Source organism: Thalassophryne amazonica, chromosome 23 (genome assembly GCF_902500255.1).
Source record: "Thalassophryne amazonica chromosome 23, fThaAma1.1, whole genome shotgun sequence".
NCBI classification, from domain to species: Eukaryota; Metazoa; Chordata; class Actinopteri; order Batrachoidiformes; family Batrachoididae; genus Thalassophryne; species Thalassophryne amazonica.
This window is the reverse complement of record NC_047125.1, coordinates 29,445,457-29,468,500: the sequence shown is the minus strand read 5'-3', so window position 1 is coordinate 29,468,500 and position 23,044 is coordinate 29,445,457. Positions and strand designations below refer to the sequence as shown.

The 23,044-nt window shown below is 40.1% G+C and overlaps 1 protein-coding gene across 1 annotated transcript in view; it reads left to right on the top strand.

The window, feature by feature from the left end:
* LOC117505440 (exocyst complex component 6B-like) overlaps positions 1–23,044 on the top strand; it is a 91,031-nt gene that overhangs the window by 1,914 nt on the left and 66,073 nt on the right. Inside the window, exons 2-7 of the mRNA XM_034165083.1 lie at positions 6,626–6,791; positions 6,870–6,917; positions 6,990–7,080; positions 9,857–9,902; positions 12,203–12,407; positions 19,318–19,500. Coding sequence (XP_034020974.1) covers positions 6,626–6,791; positions 6,870–6,917; positions 6,990–7,080; positions 9,857–9,902; positions 12,203–12,407; positions 19,318–19,500 — 739 coding nt within the window. The remainder of the gene's footprint in view (positions 1–6,625; positions 6,792–6,869; positions 6,918–6,989; positions 7,081–9,856; positions 9,903–12,202; positions 12,408–19,317; positions 19,501–23,044) is intronic.

Genomic DNA, 23,044 nt, shown 5'->3' with positions numbered 1-23,044 from the left:
CTCCAATAATGCTGTGACGTCATCTCTTATAGGGTTTAAAAAGCTCCTGATCTCTTCCTCCATCCACAAGTACTGCACCCTGTGTTTCAAAAATGCCCTGATTCTGTCTGCACATCGTGACTTGTATTTGTAGAAAAAAATGTTTCCTTTACACCTTTGCGAAATGCAGCTTTTTCAAATTGAATGAAAATCCTCTTCATGGGAAACCCCTTTTTTTTTTTTTTAAGTCATATGTTTTTCCGTAAAATGTATTTTCAATTCACTACTTCAAACTTCACAATTCAAAGAGTAAAACAAAACCACCTATTGATTTTATTGTCATGATTAGATGTTTATTTTTAATTAGGTTGTGAAAAATACAATGAAAATCCTTAAGCAGAAACTGTTGATCCTCAATCATTTTACTGATCCTTTCAAGTGACAAGACGCAAAATTAAACCAGTGGATTAATGTGTTTTGTTCTGTATCTACAAGAGGAAAGTTCTGAACTATACCGTAATCTTGAAACCGTGGTTCATATCAAACGGTGAGGAAGATGTATGTTTCACCCCTAATTTCTAGCATCGTCCATCCATCTTCTGCTGCTTCTTGTGTTATACTTTACTCACATTTATATTGGCTCAGGCTAAAGGTGCTATCAGTGACATTTTAAGCTATAATTTCTCCACCATTGGCTAGTCTCTGCATAAGCGGTGTAATGGCATCATATGCAGAGTGAAATAACACTCCTTTAGTTTGTGTTGCTATCTAAGCTTTTTTTTTTTTGCCTTGTTTTCATAGCTTTACTGGCCACACATGCACATTAAGTCAACTTGTTCTATCTTTCTAAGCTTTTTTTTTTGCCTTGTTTCATAGCTTTACTGGCCACACATGCACATTAAGTCAACTTGTTCTATCTTTCTAAGCTTTTTTTTTTTTTGCGTTGTTTTCATAGCTTTACTGGCCGTACATGCACATTTAGTCAACTCGATCTATCTATCGATCTATCTAGATCGATAGATAGATAGATAGATATATCTATCACTGTGCATTCAAGAAGGTGGACAGCAACGACATTCCTTCCATATTCAGAGGCTGAAAAGGCCTCACTGTGTAGTGGCTGAAGTGAAGCTGGTGCATTGGTGTGACATCCAGTGGCAGAAAGTCATTTATAGAGCCTTGAACCATAACACATTTGTTTAGAAAGTGCGGCGCTAACCACTGACTAGCTCTGCATATTAAAACGGAAGAACAGACCGAGAAGCTGTTTGTCTAATGAGCCAGCTGCTGCATCAATTGACAACTTTGTGACACTTCTGGCTGCTAAAACGTTCCCAAGTCTTTAGCATTCACTGCGAGCAGTTCTGCTCCATCCCTGAGAGATAGTTCAGCGGACGTGTCGTCAGAATTTCCCATTCAGCAAAACACTTAAAATAACACAGGCTATGTTTAGCTGCCTCGTTAGCTATATATAACCAGAGGACAGGCTTTATATGGACAAATATGGAGCGAATATTCGCTGAAGAAAGCAGTCGTTTTGTTATAGTTAAGTAGTTTCAGCTTGTCCACTCTTGTGTGGCGTCTCCTGAGATCTGTTGTTTTTGGGTTTGATGAGAGGAAACGGAGCTGGATAAGTTTTTCAGCAGCCTTTATGTTATTTTCCTGTTTATTAAAACAAATCCTTATTGGAAAAGGAAAGTTTTGAGAAATTCAGGTTGAAAACGTTGATAATCTTCATTGTTTTTATCACTTTGCCATTTATTTTATATCAAGTGCTGGTAAAGTGGTTAAAAATACACCTGATAGTGTTGTCGTTTTTTTTTTTCTCCTGCTGAACATTTGGGCATATAAAATCAATCTAAGCAGAAAATACAGCAATCTAGTAAGTTGTGAGCATTCAAGAAGCAGTCATTAGCTTTGTAAAGGTCTGCGATATTACCCTATTTTGTTTGTTTTTTATAAAGTGTTTCAGTGTTACTAGTTCTGTGTGAGATAGTGGATAATGTGTAGTTGTGTAAATCGCACACTGTTAGTAAAGTTTTTACTCACTGAAAATGGCCGAGTGTCACTTTAAAATATTTTACCTTTATGTTTGAGTTAGTGTTGGACTTTTCTTGAAACGTCGTCTAATTTTTATATGTTGCACAAAAATCTTAATGCGAATGTAGTTTTTAGGAATGGAACCATGCCCACTTTTCTGAAGCTTGTTTGGTGTAAGTGTGATCTTTATCATCTTTGACGTCCGTCAAACCCTTGTCGGCGGTGATTTTCCTGTAAGTTCATCTCCTCAAACAGACTCTTGTACAGACAGGTTTGGTTTCTGCAGCAACATGCAGGTTCAGGCCAGCTGCAGAATTCTCCTCGCTGATCAGCTGCATGTTGCCTGATCCGGTTTCATAGTTTGAAGTACCTGTGGTTGGTTATTAGCGCCAGTGATCACACGTACGATGAACGTCGGTGTTTTTTTTTTTTTTTTTTTTTTGGGATGTTTTTCCTATATTGTTCTAAATGAGTAATTGGCAGTAATCCCAGGAAAAAGCCAGCTAACATTATGTGTCCTGTGTTGCGGCTGTTTTTAAGTTTGTATGGAGATTTCTGACCTTAAGGGTTGCTTCAGGAATTGTTGATTCTTATCTGTGGCTGGTTTCATTCTAATGGAAAGTATGATTTTTGTTGCTGCAGCTCTTCTAATGGCTTGACCTCGTTTTTTGTTTTCGGTTCCTTAAAATTCTGAACAGGACAATAATTTGTCAGTGTTCAACACCGTCAAAGCTGAAAGTCTGCACTTTGAGCTTGTTGACTAGTTGCTCTGTAGGAGAATCCCCCCCCCCCCCCCCCCAAAGTGTAATGTCCATATGTTTATGACCGTACTGAAAAAATATCTCAGCATGTTGTTAACGGGCTGTGCTTGGATCTGTAGAGTAAAAAGAGGGAGCAGCTCGCTCCAGTTGTAGCGTGCACACACCCTACACTGAGTGAGTCATCGGCTGTACTTCAGATGACACACTCGTCCACACTCAACAGTTTTTGAGCGAATGAAGTGGTTTAAGATCTGTTTTTTGCTGCTGAGCATCAAAAACAGTTATCCAAACATCTTCTGATACAACACAGTGAAGCTGTTCAGCCAGCTTTTTAATAAATAAAAAAAATTCAGATATAAGTAAAGAATTTTTGTTCATCAACTGAACAAAAATTCGGTTTTGTTTTTTTAATTAATGGCATTTTGCTTTCTGGATCAAGTAGAGGACATAATGAAGGAATCGCCTCATTTCAAAACCAAATACCAACACAAGTCTAAAGGTGCACTGACATGTGCATGACTTTAATTCACGCACTTGCACACACATCGTTGTGATGATCCCACCCGCGTCAAGATTTTTTTTTTAACATTTCAAAAATCTCTTTGTGCAATTGCACTTGCCGGCGCCCCTCTCACGTTCAGTCTCCACCCATTAAACATGAGTTTACTCTTCTGCATGATGCAGGTCGTACAAGTGCATGAATGAAAGTCATGCACATGTCAGTGCACCTTAAGCTGCGTTCCCATCAGTGGCTGAAAAACCGTCGCAGTGGTTGTTTCAACAGAATTCCAGTTGTTTGTGGCGGCTGATTGCAGTTGACAGTGTGAGGCGCTCTCATTTTTCAGTGCTAACGACACAGACAATAACTTCCTTAATTGAAAGATACAACACAGCTTTAAAATTAAAACAGCAAGCTCTGATGGCAGCTTAAAAAGTTAACTTTTTGTGAGGTTTTCGATTAATTCCTCTCTGTAAGATCAGACTAATTATTCATGTTTACCTGATTAAAACAGGGTGACTCTCTGCACTTAAATAATCCACCTCTTGCTGTCTGTTTTTCCTTCTTGTTAAGAATAAAATATTTGTTTTGTACTTGTTGCTGCAGTAAACAGAAAAAGTTGAGAATTTTTTACACTGTTGACAGCCCGAGGTGGCTAAATTTTTTTCCATCAACCTCTCATTGCGAGTAATGGAACATCCGGTTTACAGTTGCCGCTCACAGCCGACATGAGCACGGCATAATGAAAGTCATCAGAATGCTGATACATACCCGGCGCGCTCTGCACACTGAGATGCATTTAGATTATGAATACTTACTACCAGCAGCACATGCAGTGAACTTAAAGGGACCGCACCCTATCGTTATTATTGTTTTATATTTAACTCTATATAACTTGTTCTTATGACTCTGTGATCAAGAAGTCACTTGTACCAATCAATCACAAATATCTTACTGATCATCAGGAGCTTTTGATCAAATCTAGAGCCACATTGGTCACAGAGATATGATATTAAATGTTTTCTTTGGACTGTGTTTTGCTTGACCTTTACCTTGAACTTTACTTTTGACCAACCACTTCCTAAATTTAAGCAACCCAATTAATACTCGCCCCAAGAAAAATGCAAAAAATGCCAATTCAGATAACAGGAAGTGCTGGACTTGACTAATTGAATGGTAGCCTTCCTCCTTTGTTCAGCTTTTGGACAAATAGTTTTGTGTCATACCTCTAATTTGTTTATTTGCTACAGAGTAATAAAGTTTGGTGAACGTCCTCTTCGTGTTCCCATTCCATAATTTTTGTTGTGGCTTCTCCAACTTGTGAATACAACCACTGACAGTGATGTCATAACTGAAAATGTCCTCCTTGACCTCATGTTGGTTTTTGCTGTCAGATATTTGTTTCCATAATTCTATTCGCTCGTCTTTCTCAGACTCATCTGTCCCAATGTCAGGTATTTTAATTAGTGTTGAAATGATGAGTTGATAAACAAGAAATATCTTTTTCGTAACTCAATTTCTTTGAGGTTGTTTATGATGACAGGGATGAAAAAATTCTAATTTGTTCTTGGGTATTTTTGCTATTTGAGATTAACTGCTTTACTTATTTTTATGATGAAAGTTATGATAAATTGATTGAAATAGTTTGAAATGGATTTTAAATGACATTAGCTTTTCACCAGTTTTAATCGAGCTTCATTACAACACTGATATAAAATAAATGTTTAATGTCTTTTTATTGTGTTTTTATATATAATTGTTTTATGGAAGATATTCATTTTTTACATTTTTAATAGACCTATTTGAGTGAAATATAGCAGTTATATATAATTACAAATAATCTTGTTTTGAACAATTACACAAAGATTCACTTTTTAATGACTCTTTTACCAGTTCTATGTGGTTGGAAAACTTAATTTCAACTGGATAAATTGATTGGCTTGGTAAGGTTAGACCTTACTTGTCTGAAGTGCATTGAGGCAACTTTGTTGTGATTTCACACTATATAAATTGAAATTGAAATAAATTGAAATTGGATAAGTTGATAGTTTTACTCAGCAACAAAATAAATTCAGAGTTGTGTTAAAATAAAAATGTGATAAAAGCAGTAAAACCAAATTTGAGTCCAAGTTCTTTGGCATTTATTTTTAAAACTTTTTTTTAAATCGAGAAAACATTTTAAATTAATCCTAAAATTAATTGATAACAATAGCTGATAGTTGAGTAATGAAACGATTGATATATCAGACGAGAAAATCCATTTGTTGTATTGGTTTATGCTTTGACATGTTGCGTTTCTGTGTTCAGTTAATAAGTTATTGACTGTACAAGGCACCGTGTTTGTCAAAGGCAGTGGTTCTATGGCCTGTCAACACTGAAATAATCATTGTACTATAGTTAGTTTTGTCTCTCAGTATATAAGTATGTGCTCACTGAGCTCAGTGTGGTTGTTCGTTAAAGTTGTTATAAAAGAGTGGTCAGTATGTCTAAAGAAAGCGCTTCGTGTGGTGTCAGACCTGCTTTGTATTGTACACATTGGGTATTTCCTGAACAACAGAAGGAAGGATGGTGGATATCAGGCTGTACACGTGTGTGTGTGTGAGCAACACGGGAAGAGCTAAAGTCTCTATAAAAAATTCAGACTTCCACAAATAACATTCTGTTTGTCAGCTTTGAATAATGTCCAGTATTGGAAAAAAACTCCTCGAGTTCAGTGTTATTATGGTTGTCTGCTGGTCAAGTTGTAGACTGGAAACCAATCTTTATAAAACTTTTCACTAAAGCTGGAACAAACAAAGGAAATGAAAAGATTAAGAAAGGACAATTTGGAAGGCAGAAAATGTAAAGATTAATGCCTGTCAGGATGCAATAAAAAGAAAAAAAAACTGTTTGTACATTTAGTGAAACATTTATTTAAAAATAAATAAGGTTTACAACATTGACTATGAATTCTAGACATGTTTTAGTTTTTAATGTAATAATTGTATTTTCTGGAGTATGTCACTTTATTATCATCATCTTCAGTTAACTTGCCAGTGAATGTCATTTCTTGACACACTGTAGCTAATCACATGCTAACAGGCCCCCTTCTGTTTGCTTGGGTTTATTTTATGCTGTTATGAATCGTTATACATGTAAAACATTTTTTTAAACGACTGCCCAAATTAGTCTGCTGGTAATATTTAAGACTTGTTCAGAAATACCTTCATAAAGTGACATTTAGGTAGCGTTGGGTTACTTGCTAGTGTGCAAGTGGCTGTATTAACATTTCATGGTAAAGTGTACTGACTTTGATTCCAGAAAAGCTGAAATGGAAACATTAATGCTGCATTGGGTTCCTCTCCAGGTCGGTGTACGATGGTCAGGAACATGGCCTGTTCATGGAGAAGCTGGATGCACGAATCCGAAACCACGACCGCGAGATCGAGAAGATGTGTAACCACCACTTCCAAGGGTTTGTCGACTCCATCACGGAGCTGCTCAAAGTGCGAGGGGAGGCCCAGAAACTCAAGGTTAGAAGAGGAGGATCTAACTTGTGGCCACCATAGAAGTTGTTAGTATTTGACAGAATTCTCTTTCTTTTGTTGCAGAGTCAGGTGATTGAGACTAACGGGCGTCTGCAGGAGGATGGCAAAGAGGTAAACTTGCCACCTTAAAATCAGTTTCATCAGCAGTTGACGTGTTAGAAATCTTTTTCCTCTTTTTTTCAGCTCATCAGCTCCATGGAAGAGTTGAAGCAGTGTCGCCTACAGCAGAGAAACATCGCTACCATCATCGACAAACTGACGCACTGCCTACCAGGTAACGCACAAAACGTTAACAGTGTGCTTCCAGGGTTTTGCCAAGCATTTATTTTTTTCAGTCCCTCATTGATAAATAGCCAAATAACCATAAACTATTTGGAAATTTGATCTGTTTGGTAATATTATGATGAAATGTTATGAAAATGTGTTATGTAAAAGAGAAACCTGTTGTTTGTTCTTTGCAGTCACATACCATAAACACGATGGACTTCACTCACTGGAATACTTCTGAAATGATGTTCAGGATGGCATCATTTCCCAATATTAAAAGAAAATTTGTAATAATATCTCTGGAAAATTCAGTTATTTCACACAAAAAATTTTCAGCTGCAACAAAACCTTTGCCAATTTCACCTGAAAATACACATTAAAAAAAATTTGTCAGCGGGGAGATAAATGTGTAGCTTTTGGGGACAGTACGTTTTAGGTGTAAGTGAGTGAATCATATACTGTTCAACATCAAAACTGTCTGGGATAATATAGAAAAAACTGGCACACGTTTTTTTTTTTGTAGCTTTGTACAACTGATTGTGGAAATTTAATGTGTATATTTATTGTCAGAAACCCCCCATCATCACTGACAGATCTCGGGGTACATGCGCGCTTTGGACCCGCGGGACGCAATTTAGCAGTCTTCATTCATGTGCTGTGTAGCGGCTGACTTAACAAGCTGCTGTCCTGTAAAACATGACGCACATCTCATTTAGTATCACAAAGGTTTTTCTTAATGACGCTTTGCCTTTAGTACCACAGATGTATGTTATGAAACAGGAGTTGCTGAGGAGGTTTAATGGCACAAACAGGTTCAGCGAATGATAAGCAAGCTTTGATTAAAATAAATAAATGAATAAATGCAGTGCAAAAATGTCCTCCGTGGTGGAAGGTAATGTCTGACTTTTGTTATGTCGATGGCAGCCAAATTCTGTGATTCTTATTTCTGGTGCCTTCTATTGAAAACTCTGCTAACTTTAATGGAAGCGGACAGCAACGGGAATTTTTAACACCACGCTGCTGTTAGCTGACTACCGGTAAGATAAATAAATAAAATAATCTGATTAGTGCGCTTTGAATTAATTATAAAAATAACCATTACTTCCCAGAAGATTGTGTGAGAGAATACCTGCACCGAAATGATTATTGACGTGCATATTATTGGATATTTGGCTGTATTTTTTTAAATTTATTACCCACACCAACGACGTTAGAGGTTATTTTTTCGCCCGTTTGTTTGATTATGAACAGCCTGGAGCCCACAGTTTCTCATATATCATAATGTAAGTTTTACTGAAGATTCATATCCTGATTGGCAAGAACTGATTCAACTGATTCATAGATCAAAGGTCAAAGGCAGGAAAAATCTTGGAAACTTGGAAAAAAAAATCCCTATCTTTAACATTGAGAAAATTTTCAGAAATTCATAAAGTTTGATCCAGTGTCGCCGACTGAACGGTCCCCCCTAAAAATCGGTCCACCTTACCTTCACTGTGCATGCGTCATTAGCCGCGGTTCACAGATGAACACCTTGTTTCTGCTTCAAACTGCACTTCAGTCATCATCTATCTTAGCGACAGATATCTGAAGCTTTTGAACAATCATTTCCACATAAATTCAGCATTATTTCATCATAAAAGACGGAGGAAGCGATCAAAGTGCCACGGCTACGCGAACTGCTAGCAAATGCATTCACTGCATGTTGGTCATTTTAAAGTGTCACCAAATATTGCTTCATTTCTGCTTAAAATGGCCTTGTGTCTGCTTAAAACTGACTTTAGAATGATTTAAGAGGTCTTATCTTGTCATCTGATGGTTAATAATCCCATTTATCCATTTGATCGCTTTTGGTGAAGAGACTCAGTCTCAGACGAGCGGCTGAGCTCCGAAATGACGTATGCGCAGTGGAGGCAGGGCGGACCTTTCGGTCTGCGTCACCTGATCTGATCTGGTTTACAGATGTATTTAAATTTAACCTTGAAAACCCCATTTAATGTATATTTTACATTATATCTTAATCAAACGCGCCCTAATCGCTCTCATATTTGAAAGTGAGGTGCAGACTGACCCTCACTATCACCTGACAAAGTTTGATCCAGATTGTAGATTTTGTGGACATTTGAATTTAATATTGAAAAGCGCATTTGGTGTACATTTTGCATTATATCTCAATCACTCATTTGTGACAGTGAGGTGCAAACTGGCACTCTCAATGAATAGACTAAGTTTGATCCGTATTGCGGATTTAGCAGATATTTGATTTTAACATTAATAAGCCCTTTTGATCTATATTTTGTATCATATTTTAGCTCATGAAAAGTCACTTCTAACAGGACTTTCAGCTTGAATTTTTTTTTTTCCAAGGTAAAAATTTGTGGAATTGGAAGCTAGTGTTGGCAGAGGTTTGTGCTCTATGAGCGCGATGCTGTAATTTATTTTTTTGTCATCATTGTTAGAACTTATTTCTCATTGACCTGGTGGTCTAGCAGGTTTATAGTACTGTAGGAGAACCACTGGCTTCACTTTTGTCAGATACCCAGGATGCCTTCTTTGTTTTATAAGTAGAATTAGTGAAAATAAATGGAGAGAAATGCAGAAATGTTTCCGTCTTTTGTCTTTAGATGTTCTCAAGAAGCTTCTCAGTGTTCTGAATTTGAATTTAACTTACCGGAAGTCGCTGTTCTACAAATGGAACCTCACTTGAACGTTTATTAAAAACACATTTAATCATGTCATGTCTTTGTTGTTGTCACTTAGGCTCTGTTATGCTTTTATTTTGACAGTTCTGGAGATGTACAGCAGACTTCAGGAGCAGATGAAAGCCAAAAGGTACATCAGATGATTCAGATGTCAATCTTCATGTCCTGTGTCAGTGTAATGTCCCGAAAGTGTTGAAGACATTTCCATTTTTCAGCTAAAAGTCTGGTGAGGTTCTTCAGGCTCACATAGAGATACACATTAAGGAAATGACTGAATGGAAGGAAATGCGTAATTTTAATCTGAGCTTTCAAGGGGAGATGTTTGGAAACAGACCGCTTGTGCTCTTCAGTGCAGATGTTGATGTTTGGTAATGTGGGTATTTCTTCACAAAATCTCACAGGTCATCCATCGTACTATATGTCCATGCTACCTTTGAGTTGTGTTTTGCGCCTTAAATTGTTCTGTTCAGTCATCCTCCTTTATGTGAAGAACAGCCCCTTGTGATTCAGACCTTTGCGTATCATAGGGTTTTCATGTGTGTGCCGCCTCCTCACTGGTGTTTTGTTGATTGGCCCATAACGCCTCAGAGGGGTTCAGTTTCATTCTGGAACCACCCCCTCAGTCCCTCAGGAGTACTCATCAGTCACCTCTGTCTGCCTCACTTCTGCCAGCCTTGTTACGTCATTGCTCATTTTTCTTCAGCTAAAACTATGTTGATGGTCCACTTGGTGACATCTGCCACCAGTTTTATGTGTGCTGGACCTGTGACCCCGAGGACTCCCAGCGCTGTGCTGGGAAGCCTCAGCAACCGGCTTCCATTGTAGGTGCTCCATCCCCTCTGCTGGCTTTCAGGGATTGATATTTTCCACGCATGTGCTTGCGTGCTTCCTTAATCTTTTCCTCTCGAGGTACCATCAACTGCAGGAGAGCTACCAGTTTGTAGCTTTTGACCAGAGTACGATGTCAGGGTCAGTGGTTAGAAATGCCTTTCTCCTTTGGAATGCATTATAATGAAAACATACTGTTAAATTGGTCCAGCGGTGTCTTCATGGAACATGATGTTTTCTTCTAAAGAAGTAACCACACATGTTTGTACTGGCTCATCCAGATAAATGTGTTGCATCCTCTAGTTTTGGGGTAAACTCTTGGATCTGTACCGTTCGAAAACTGGCCTGGAGCCTGCAGTTGTGGGTGGGAGCTCAAGCACAACAACAACACAACCCTGTCAGAATATTACATCTGCAGATCTGGACATCATTAATACAGCCAGGAAGCAGCAGCTGTTTCAGTAATTGTTGGTGTAATATTGGCAGTTTCTCAACCATCATCCATTAGATGGCGCCAGAGTAGCTGTAATATAAATCCAGAGTGGCTTTGTGCCCTCGTCATGACCTGAAGGCTGGAGTGTGCTTGGTCATAAATTTATTTGTTTGTGTGTGTTTTCTGCTTCGCTCTGTCCTGCAGCTGTTCGCAGAGAGCAGTGTGAGGTCAGCCAACGGCGCCTGCGTTAGTGTCAGGCAGAAGCACTCCGGTGTTTTGGGAATATTATATTGCTGAAGGTCTCTGAGGTGCACGCATCCATCCACATTCTCTGCAAATATCTGCTTGCTTTTAGTCGCCAGATTGTTGCAGAGAGACGTGGAATCTGTGAGCGTTAGACACATGCGGTGTTGGAAACACGGTGATTTCATGGTGCGCTGGCTGTCTTCGGTTCTCGCTACGTTGGTGGAATGACGGTCTCAGACTAGAAAAACACATAAAGGTTGCTCGCCATCATTTAGGTTGCTAAATGTGAACTAAATTTAATAATAGTAATTGACACTGGATTCATCTGCTTTGGGAAATTGTTTCCTGCATTTAACTCCTCCCAGTCACAGACGGACACAATCGAATCATTTGGAGCAGCGGACAGCCGCTGATTGGCACACGGTGGAAGAAGCATCAACCTAATGCGCATGTTTTAATGATGGCAGGAAGCCAGAGTACTTCTGACATGATGAGAACATGCAAGCTGTTTGCGGAAAGAACCCAGCTGGATTTGATCCTGGGTGCCAAAATTGAGCCCAAATAACAGAATTTCTCTCAGGGTCTTTGTGCACAGTGTTCAACACCATCTGTCCCTGGAAATTCTTCACACACTGAGGCGAGCTATCAACAGACTGTTGTTGGGGAGAATGTAAACAGTAGAAATACAACAGAAAATGTGGCAGATGCTGAGTTGAGAAGATGTGGGTGCATATTTGGTTGTTGTGGCTCCTTGCTAGGGTGCTGAAGAAATTGCTGAGTATTGATAAAATTGATCTAGTAGTGTTCTACCATCTGTGAATTTCAATAGAAGTCACATGTGACATATAAACTGAGTCAACCTCCAGTATTTAAAAAAAAAAAGTACTTGTTATCGTTGCTGTCCTACTTTGGTTTTCTCTTAGGTACTACCCGGCCTTGAAGACATTGGAGCAGCTGGAGCAGACTTGTCTTCCCAAAGCTGGTCAGTACCGCTTCTGCTCCATCATGTCGGAAAACATCCCCAGACTGAGGATTCGTATCCGAGACACGGCCATGACGCAGCTGAGAGACTTTCTGGAGAGCATCCGGAAGCACTCAGACAAGATCGGAGAGACCGCCATCAAACAGGTACGGAAACGCACCAGAACAAGAAGTCGCCACCAGGTGGGGTTTGTTTGCGCCGTGCAAACAGCATGTTGTTAGCAGTTAGCTTTGCTGTGGTGAAGGTAAAGAACTTTCTTTCATGAATGTTTTCAAACAATGTTCCATTACTGTGTTTTTGCCAAATATCAATTTTCAGGGAAATTTTGAAGTCTGTTGACATATTTAGACAAATTAGCAGAAGCTGATCCAATCACATATTAAGAACATCAGCTGCTGAAAGTCAGTTTTTCCAAACATTTCAGCCAGTGTCTACATTTCCATGTTTTTGGTGCCAGACAAAAATTGGACACAGGTGAGTTTTTAATGGTCGTCATCTTTAATCGATCACATCAGCGGTTTTGCTCCAGGTTTGACCAAAGCTTTTCATCAAGTGGAAGGTGAAAATAAGTTGACTGTAAACCTGCTGACAAACTGGTGCGGGTGAACTCCCAGCGTCCTCGGTGATGATGGTACAGAGACTGATGTTGTGTTTCAGTAGGACAATTTGATCAGACGCGCTAAACACAAAAGAATCACTAATTCGAAGCTTCGGTATCTGTCCTCGAGCTCTTTGGCGGAGCGAGAGCGTCCGCTACTCATGGCCTCGTACATGGCAACTTTTGAAGTAATGAGTAATAGAAACATGCTGCAATCGAACACTGATGTGGAAGTGTTTTTGAACATTCTGCAAACGATGTCTGTTCATTTTCATGTTTGGGAGGATGTAATTGAAGCGACTTACGGAGTCATGAGGTCGCTGCACAGAGGTTCTACTGTTAAACGGGTGAGGACGCCCTGCCACATGGCACAAAGGGTGCAGGTGCTTCCTGTCTTAGTGTATGGATGCAGGACTTGGATGCTAGCCAGTGACCAAAGGTGACGACTTGATGTTTTGGTACCAGGTCTCTTCGGTGGATCCTCGGGTACCATTAGAATGAGTTTGTGTCAGACACCTGACTAAGAAATAAAGGGTTAAGTGAGAATATGGTTGTCATGGCTACCGTCCTGTACTTGGGTGCACATGAGGAAAAAGGAGCCGCATCCCGTTGTCCTGCTGTGCATGGGTGAAAGATGATTTCTTCTTTTTCTTTGCTGTAGGTGTCAGTAGAGAGTTATGTCTTGTGTAAAGGAGCGTTCCAAAATCTGGTCTAGTAGTTGATCAGGGATTTTGGATGTTACAGCTCATTTATTTCTGCACTTTCAGCTTATGAATGCTGAATAACTTTGAGCTGTGGTCAGAATGACAGTACACTGTAAAAACAAACAACCCCACGCTCGGTATTTAAGAATGTATCAGTGATATGCTAAGAAATGCCAAGACATTGGACTTGGATGTAGTACTTCCTGTGTTTTCCGCATATCTGCGCCCTCCCAGGATTTAGTTTTAAGTCGTCGCTCTGTGACCCTGTGGTGGTGGCGGTGGAGGTCCTCAGATCGCAATAAGAATCGCAGGCATAGGAAATCCACTTGCAGTCACTAAAGAAGCTAACCGCTAACTCCTCTAACCACTAATTACAAGGGAGATTATGGGAACCCCAGTGGTCCCGATACTGATACTGGGATTATGGTGTTGCATCAGACGTTTGGCTCAACATGATCACACTCCATCAGAAGCCCTTTAAATGTGTGTGCCTACGAACATGGGTGTCACTGACCCAGCTTCACTTTTTTTTTTTTCCTTCGGCTGTTTCATTCCCCCCCTCCCCTGTTCTCCCTCAGACAGTGCGTCTCTCTGCTGCGCTCTGTTCCAAATTAGCTCCAACTCTGTGTAGCCGGCCGTCGGTACAGATCCCTTAACCAAGGATGTGAAAATAAATAGATGTGGAGGAGGAGGCGGTGGAGGGAGGAGAAAACTGGGCTCACAATGGAGCTATTGTCTGCTGCCACATGCCCAAAGAGGAGAGAGGGATGAGAGGGAAGTTGTGGAGAGTGGGGGAAAGATGACAGGGAAGACAAGGTGAGGTAAAGGGGATAGGCTGGTAAAAGGAGAATAAATGAGTGAAGAAGATTAGATAATGGACGGACTAAGAAACAAAGAGATGATGTAGAGGATGGAATCACGGAGCTAGGAGGTTTGTTGACCCATGACTTGGTCCGAGTATATAGAACCTGTTCTTGGGGGGGTTGATGACACAGAAGAGAGGGAAAGGGGTCAAGCAGGTGAAAGGAAGAAAGGAGGAGACCAAAGAAAGATGTGCAAAGGTTAAAAGAAGGTGAAGGAGGAAAGGTAGCGGGAAGAGTTCTGGAATGAAGGTGAGAGGGATAAAAGGAAAAAAAACTAATATAGATTTATCTAAACATCATAACGGATACGTTTTGTCTTTGGATACCGAAAAATCCAAAGAAACCGCCCAGATTGAAAAGTTATCAGAACTCTGAGTTCTGCATTGTTCATCCATTTCAGCTTAGTTTTGTGATTAATCATTTATAAAATGTTGGAAAATATTAATCAAAATCCCCTTTGCTTTCTTATAACCCAAAGAAACATCTTGAAATTACTTTTGTTGAACAGACAACAGTGTAAAATCCAACCAGTGCAAAACAAGTTTCCCAGATTTAGCTTGTCGGCAGAGCAATCCATAGGAATGATTAAAATAATAAAACTTTAATCCCGTTCAAATTATATTGCTTTTGTTTTCTCATAAGTAATGAAATTGAAGAATTATTCTTCATGTAAATGATCATTTTTCAAGCCATCACTCATAGGGCACGCTACATAGTTATGTAAATAAAAAAGAAGAAGAAGAAGTTGTTACTGCAGTCTGGTTAAAGTGAACAAAGATTGTAGTTGATGTAATTCTGGTGTGTAGATTTAGAAGTAAAGAGTTGTGCTGGTGATGACGGAATGATTAAAAAAGGAAGACCATGAATCAGAATTGTGTCAAAATGCTTTGGTCGTCCAATTTCTTTCTCCCTAGCTGTGTTACATCATTTCCCCTTCTTCTCAGACGTCCATCTTTGCCTCGCTCTGTCTCCTGCCCTTCGTTCTCTTGCTCCTCTTTTCTGTTTTTGGCAGAAGAGGACTTCAGTGCTTCTGTGGCTCAGTAGCTTGAACCGCACACAATAATGGGAAGCAGACTGTTGGTGTGTGAAGCGTGAGAAGATTGATTACCTGTATCTGGCTACTGAACACACATATGGCGTACGCGTGCGGCGAGGGTGGCAGATTGGGACCGCTGTGTTTGTGTATTGAACCATTATGGGGAAGACGAAAAGGGACTGTGACGGGTCCGCGTGTCCATCGCTGCCGTCTGTGTGTTAAAAATTACACTTCATTTCCAGCGGACAGTGAGATTCTGTCTGCCAAGTGTCCACTCCCCGATCCGCTATATTTCAAGTCCTTAATTGACCCCCCCCCCGTTCCTTCATAATACAGCTCCACATGAACCGGAATATCACACCACAAGAAACACACTCAGACCTTTAGTTTTTTACACTTTGGAGTTCCTTGGAAGTTGTTTCTCCACAGTTTAGATCAGTTTCTTTATTTTTTCCACCTGCTGTAAATCTGATCATCATGGAAGAGGAACTCCAAAGTAACCATTTCTGCAGTGACTACAGATCCATGTGTTGATGTATTTCATCAGAAACAGCTCACATCTACTGATTAAGGCATGTGGATGACACTGGATCTTAATGGAAACCATCACGGAACATGCCACTGCAGTGGGCAGCCAGATAATAGAAACCTTAGTGTCGAAATATAGGGACCACCGAGGATCTATATTTCCTCTTTGATTCTCACCACCCACTGGAGCACATGTTGGGAGTTATCGGAACCCTACCCCATTGGGCAGAAAACGTACCCACAAGGACAGAGGGCAAGAAGCACTTAAATCTTGTGGTTAACCAAACCGGGACTTTGTCAAAACCACAAAAATACAGAGAAGGCAGAGAGGAAGAAGAACAATAAAGGGAACAATAGTTATTCTAATCCCAGAATCCTGTCTACCACCCAAAAAAACAAGGCACCCAGGCACAACCAGAGCCTTGGGCAGGCATGTCTACTGGGCTATCAAAACTACCTTTTTGCAAGCACATGCCACAACACAGAGGAGCCAGGTCAACATTCTACAGTCCACCTGCATCTGAAGGACCAGCGACACTCATTTGAGGATAGCAGTGAAGACCTTTGGACCAGAGAAGGGAAATTATTTGTAAGAGGAGAGAAAGAAGCCATCAACATCACATTGGAACAGCCATCACAAAACAGCAAAGGTGGCTTACGATGCCACTTGTCAGTCTCTTACAGTGCAATCCTGAGAGCACCCATCCATACTTCGACTTTTACCAGGTGGGTCAACGACTCACATGGGACCTCTAAGACATTAAAAGTTTCAACAACTCCACAGAGGTGCCTGAGAACTGAAGAACCAGATGAGGGATGAAGCCAGGGTGTCTTCATATCAACTTAAATGTACCATAACCTGGATGTCTGAGAATCCTCAGTTGTTTTTTAACCTTCTGGATTAGTCTTTCATCTCCCGTTCTAATCATCTACCTTACAGTACCTTTGTCTTCTTCGTCTGCTTTTTTCTCCATCCACTTCATTTTCTCCCCTTATAGGCCCCTCTCCTTGTGGGCTTTTGCACAAGTGATGATGCACTTTCCCATACTTCAGGTTTAAGTGGCACACTGAAAAACTCCCGATAGAAGAAGTTCTAATTGTGACAAAACATGGTGCTGCTCCAGTCGATGCTCAGCCTGCATGAATGTGTTCACACAGAAGAGGCCAGAACAGAATTCAGCTTCAGTTTACTCATTTGACGTGAGCTCTGACATCCGAGTCAGAGTTGAAGAATGTCTTATCGTATTTACCCTTTTATCTCATTTTAATTGACTGTCTTCTTCTGGGATCCAATTGTATTAATTTATATTTGTAACAAAAGATTGCAACGATTTATAGGATTCCAAAGAGAACAAACAAGACCCCCTCATTTGGTCGTTTTCAGGTCGGTGACATTCTCCGTATTTGGCTTGCAGTTTAAGAATTTGTGAGAATGTTCTTTAAGAGTAGTTTTTGCTTTGTTTACAAGAAAGGGTACAGCTTGGCACGTAGCAGTATTGACTTTCCATAGATTTCTGTCTGTACTTATTGTCTTATATGACTCATTTGTCTTGAATGTTCATTTGTGGGCATTAGATCAAAGTTGGCATTGTGTTCTCCCAACATCACTGGCATTGTGGTCTTCCGGTTTAAGCTTATCCACCCTCACCAGTTTTTCTCATTAGCATCGTCCATTACTTGATGAAATCTAGACACTTGAAACCTCTGACGTCTTTCTTTACGTCCTTATTGGCGGATTTAGTCACACAAAGGTAGCCTATGTGTTGGCACCGGTGAGCAAAGGAAGCCGCCGTGTTGTGATTTTTCAAAAGGACCTGAGATGACTCTGGGTGGGGATGGAAACAGGCACTCTAATCTAAGATTGGGTTTCCCACAGAATTATTTTGACGGTGGGACGGTAAATTAAGCCTGGCATGGGAATTGAAGGAATTCAAGAGTTAAAGGGCTTTGATGATTATATATCAGAATCTGTGTACTTCGCCAACCACCCATAACATTTGTACGTCCACACAATAATCCAGATATTGACATCCGTTGTTGAGGGTGAAAAAAAAGAAAAAAAAACATTTGAGGAATGTATAAATCAGATTTTTATCTTTGAAGATATTCATTATTGATGACATCCTCTGGCATTTGAGTACAGTTATGATGCTCTTTCTCTCTCTTTTTTTTTTTTTTTTTTTTAAATAAAGTTGACTTTGAAGTTGGCCCGTTGGTGCAGGTACTTATCCCTGCATTCTGTAGAGTCAAGCAGAGGAGAGATGTTGACTCTCCATGGATGGGATGCTAGTCCATTACTGGTTACTTCCCCAGTTGGGGCCAGTACCCCTTTACAGCAGGGTGGACTGGGACAATGCAGATGAAGCGTCTTGTCCAAGGACGCAGATGGGTATTTTGAGTTGGAATTGAACCCATATTGGGACCCCAACTCCTTACCCGACTGAGCTACCTGCTCTACACTGACGGGGAATGAGAAGAACTCAACAAAATGCGTAACATTGAGTCCATCGACTGAGCAAACAAACCAGTCTCTTAGCTGATTGCCCTCTTAGTGGTGTCTTTAGAAAGATTGGAAGTAATTGTAATGGATTATATCAGCAGTACATTTGGCCCATCTTTGGATAGCAGTATAAAATATGAATTAGAATATTTAAATTATGCGCAGTAATGCCTTTATAGAATAAGACATAGTCAATACTATCTTTGCGAGTAATATCGCCTGGTTGTTTATTTGCATTTTAATGATCCTTGATGTCTCGGACAGTTTTTCTCACAAGGTGATCTTTTCTAAAACGAACACTGCATTATTCCTTTGGGAGGAACTTTCCACATTTTTTTTTTTTTTTTTTTTTTGCTATTCCTTTTCTTTGTCCGTTTATTTTGGGAAACTTCACTTGTGCTTTGTTTTTGGTTTCATTGACTCTTCATCCTTCCTGTTCTTCCCATCCTGTCTTGGTCTTTTCCCTTGTGCATTCTAAGGCGTTTTACAGGTCACTTCAAACAGTGTTTCCATGGCTTTGCGGATTTTACTCATAGGTCCCAGCCAGTGACCTCACTAGACCATCTGCAATTTCTAAGATCCCACCACCCACCCAGAAGTTGCCTCAGAACGGGACAGGGGTGTCACGAAAATGTCAGCCATTATCCCTAACTTGCTTTGGAAGTTTTCTTTTTAATATCCAAGAAAATTTTGGCTGTATACGCATACAATGCAGATTCAGATCAGGTGGAATATCCCAATAAATAAAATAAATGTTTAAAGCATATTGTCCTCTGTCCTGGAATCTTTTTTTTAATGCATTTTTTTTTTCCCTGAATTTATTCTAGGCTCAGCTCCAGCGCTCACTGGACAGCTCTGTGTCTGCACAGCCAAGGACCGTGAGTGGACGACGCAACAGGAAAGAGGCAGCGACTGCAGCCGAGGGGATGGAGAACAGCGGAGAGGGTCGCAGTCCCTTTTTGGATCAGGATTCTGGCATCCTGGATGTGGAGGATGAAGATGATGATGATGTAAGAAGAAGACAGTATCGCACACAATCAACTCTAACTGTTATGTTCAGGAGATGTTGTGTAAATCTGAGAATCCCAAATCCTTTAGATCTTCACTCGGGTTAACTGATAGTTTATCAACTGATTGATTCGGTATGTCCATAAAATGGTGAAAAATGTCAAGTAGCGTTTTCCGAAACACAAAATGATGGCTTGTGATGTCTTGGTTTGTCCACAATCCAGAGACACTCAATTTACTGCCAGATAAGAGTAAGGAAGTCAGTAAAATAAACCAGGAGATATTCAAATTCAAGAAGCTCAAATAAGAGAATTGGGATATTTAAAAAGACTTAAAATGTTTTCTATTCATTGTCGGTTCATTGTTGCAGCTCTAATCTTTACTGATATTCAGAACTACCAGTATCTTATTGCATCACAGTTGATGGATTTCTGAGTTTATCTCTTTATAATCTTAATTTATGAGAGGTGGGGCGGCATCGGTAACAGAAATAAATAATAATTAGAAATAAATAAATAGAAATAAATGGCGAGCCTATTGAAATCAGATTTTTAATGGTGGGCTGAAAAATGGCCAGTTTTTTGTTATGATTTTAATTTGGTTAAGGTGGGATTCCCCAAAATTAGATTTCTATAATGTGAGTGAGGTAAGGAATTTGGCTCAGAATGTGGATCTCTACATTTTACTTGTCTCTCTTTGGCTATTATCTGCTGGACAAATGACCTTTTCAAGAAGTTCTGGTTCTCGTATGAGTCAGGTCTAGTAGCTGTGCAGCCAAGGTGCCGCCTAGAGACCCTGCAGTGAAACATTACATCAACAGAAGTAACAGCAGAGCTCAGTAGCAGAAAGTCAGTGGAATCCTTGAAGTGATAGTGTTCTCAGATTTAAGGAAAAAATCCAAGTTGGCAGTGATTGAACATCACTAAACAAACATTTGGAGAAAAAAAGTCTTATATACCCTGTTTGGAGGACACATGGCCAACAATCAGCCCACCCCCTTTTTTTTTAAGAAAGTTGGTTCAACGCCCACCTGAAATTAAATTACATGGAATACATTTAATGAATGAGAAAGGACAAAAAAAATGGACACAATCAGGCGAGTTGTTTGTGATATTTTTTTATTTGTGATGAAATTAGACATTTTATTGAAATTGCATTCCATCGTACATGATATTTTGGCCATGCCCGTGCATCGACCCACCCCCTCTTCAGGCAGAATTTCACATGGAGAACCCTGGGCCCTCTGATGGGAGAACGGTTTGTGTGTTCCTCAAGGTCAGTTCCTCTACCAAAGGCTTGGGAGTTTGAGGGTTCGGTACACTACACTTAGTTTAGCTGCTCTGTGTTTGCCAGTCTGCGTGAGTACCTGCTGATAGTAGCACATGGAGCGCTGTTAGCTTCTTCAGCCAGTAGGTGTGGATCATATCAGGCCCTGGTGCTGTCCAGCTCTTCATCCCTGAGACTCATTGTTGGATGTCTGCCTTTGGGATGTTGATTGGTGCTTGTTCTGGGAGGTGGCTGTGGTGTGTTCTTAGGTCCAGTAGCCACTGGGCGGGTCTGTTCTTGTATTACTGTTTTCCCCTTTCAGCTAGGAGTACACCCTGGATGGGTCATTGGCGAACAGGCCATTTATTTTCTTGGCCTCTGCTTCTCTGGTGTATCTCTTCATCCAAGTAGCCAGAACTGAGCCTTTGTTTGGCAGTTTCCAGGGCCTCAGTTATGGACATCTTGTTCTGCTTCTTATCCATTCAGGACCTGACACACATATACACAGTGGTGTGAAAGTGTTTTGCCCCCTTGAGCTTTTACATGTTAGAAATTTTTTAGGGCATCAAAACACAAAACAAAAAATTCAGGCTTAGTATATTAAAATTTCTAAAATTATGCCGTTTAAACTCACAGTGAAAGTCATCTCTACGTCATGAATTAAAAGAAGTAAAATTATGAAGACATACAGACAGTATGGCACTCTGATGGTCTCATATTAAGTTTTGTGAATCAAATCAAAAATCACTGACTTGTTGAATTATCATGGTTAGCTTGTTTAGTCCTCAAACGTCTTAAAGTAGGCATTCTGCCCAAAGCTTCATAGGATTTCCCCTTCGATGGGCAGGATAGATCAATCTGCTCTACAGCCCATAATCCTCTACTGTGGCGCCAGCTTTACCTGCTTCCTGTTGTTCTTTCTTTGTTGTTCCATTCTGAGTCTGTCTTTTTTTTTATCTACCGCGTCCTTTTATCTCTAATGTGTCCCACGTTGACCTTTGCTGGCCTCATTGGTCCTTTCATGCCAGACAGTTTTCCATCGTTCCAGGAGGCACATGCCATTAGGGCGTGTCCACTGTCCCACATGAGAATTTGTGGGTTAAACTGGGTCACGTCAGTATGGATATTATAACCCAAAGTCCACAACACCCAAGTTAAGCGGCCTATAAGTTTCTAAAAAACAAGCACACTTAAGTTGATACTTCTCTCACTTATTTATAACTAATAATTGCTGACTTCTGGACTTTAAGCTTAACATTGGACCCGTTTGCACTGTTTGTACTCTGATGGTGAACTTACTTTCAGCAGCCCCTTATGGGATAAATTTTTTTTTTACTTTTTTGGCAGCCATTGTTGTTCCCGCTCAAAGAAAGGAAAGTGCATTGACGTTACAGAGAATGAAGGTGAACCCGTCACCTCGTAGCGCAGTTGACTTTTAAGGTCCCTGTCGCCTCTTTGGCTTATTGACGCCCTGTAAACTCGACTCAACCTTCTTCACGGAAGACCTTGATTCAAACAAAGCGCTGACTCTGCGGTCGCTAAGGTTATGACCTTTTTGGGTCTTGGCGTTCCTTTTCCTCACGCTATCTCAGTGGGCATTTACCTTTCTGATCTTCATTTAGACTCGGTGCGTCTTAATTTCTTTCCTTTATTCTTTCACTTCTTACTGTCTTTTTTTAACCCTTTTATCTTTTCTGTTTCTTTCTGTCCAGCTTTGTATGTTGTGTTTTTGTCAGTGTCCTGTTTCTCTCATCGGTCTTTTGCCCTTTCCTTTCTCTTACCGTCTTTCTTTTCAGTGATTTTTTTTTTCTTCACTCCTTCCTGATCATACTTCTAACCATTCACTGTTTTAACTTTAACGTCTCAGTGTTTTATCGCCTTTCATCTAAGCTTCATTTCTCAATTTCTCTTGATATCCCATCCAACATTCTTGGTCTTTCTATTTTCTTGTGCCAACTTTTTTCAGCGTCATGTTAAAGTATGTTTCATAAATGTATAATAATAGTTTTGCCTCCCTGTTTTTTTGTTTGTTTGTTTTTCTTTTTCTCTCTCTCTACAAATCCTCATAGTTTAGATGCTGTAACACACACTAAATTGGGCTTTTTTGTTTTAAATTGAGTGAAAATGCTAATTATCCAAACGGTTATTTTTTTTCATTTTCTATTCTTCTGTTTTTCGACTGAGGGTTTCAGCTCTGCTTTGCATCAAAGTTGTAAAGTGTCCAGAGTGCAAGAGGGCACATGGTTTGTGCTTGATGTGCTAAAACTGCCACTGTGTTGT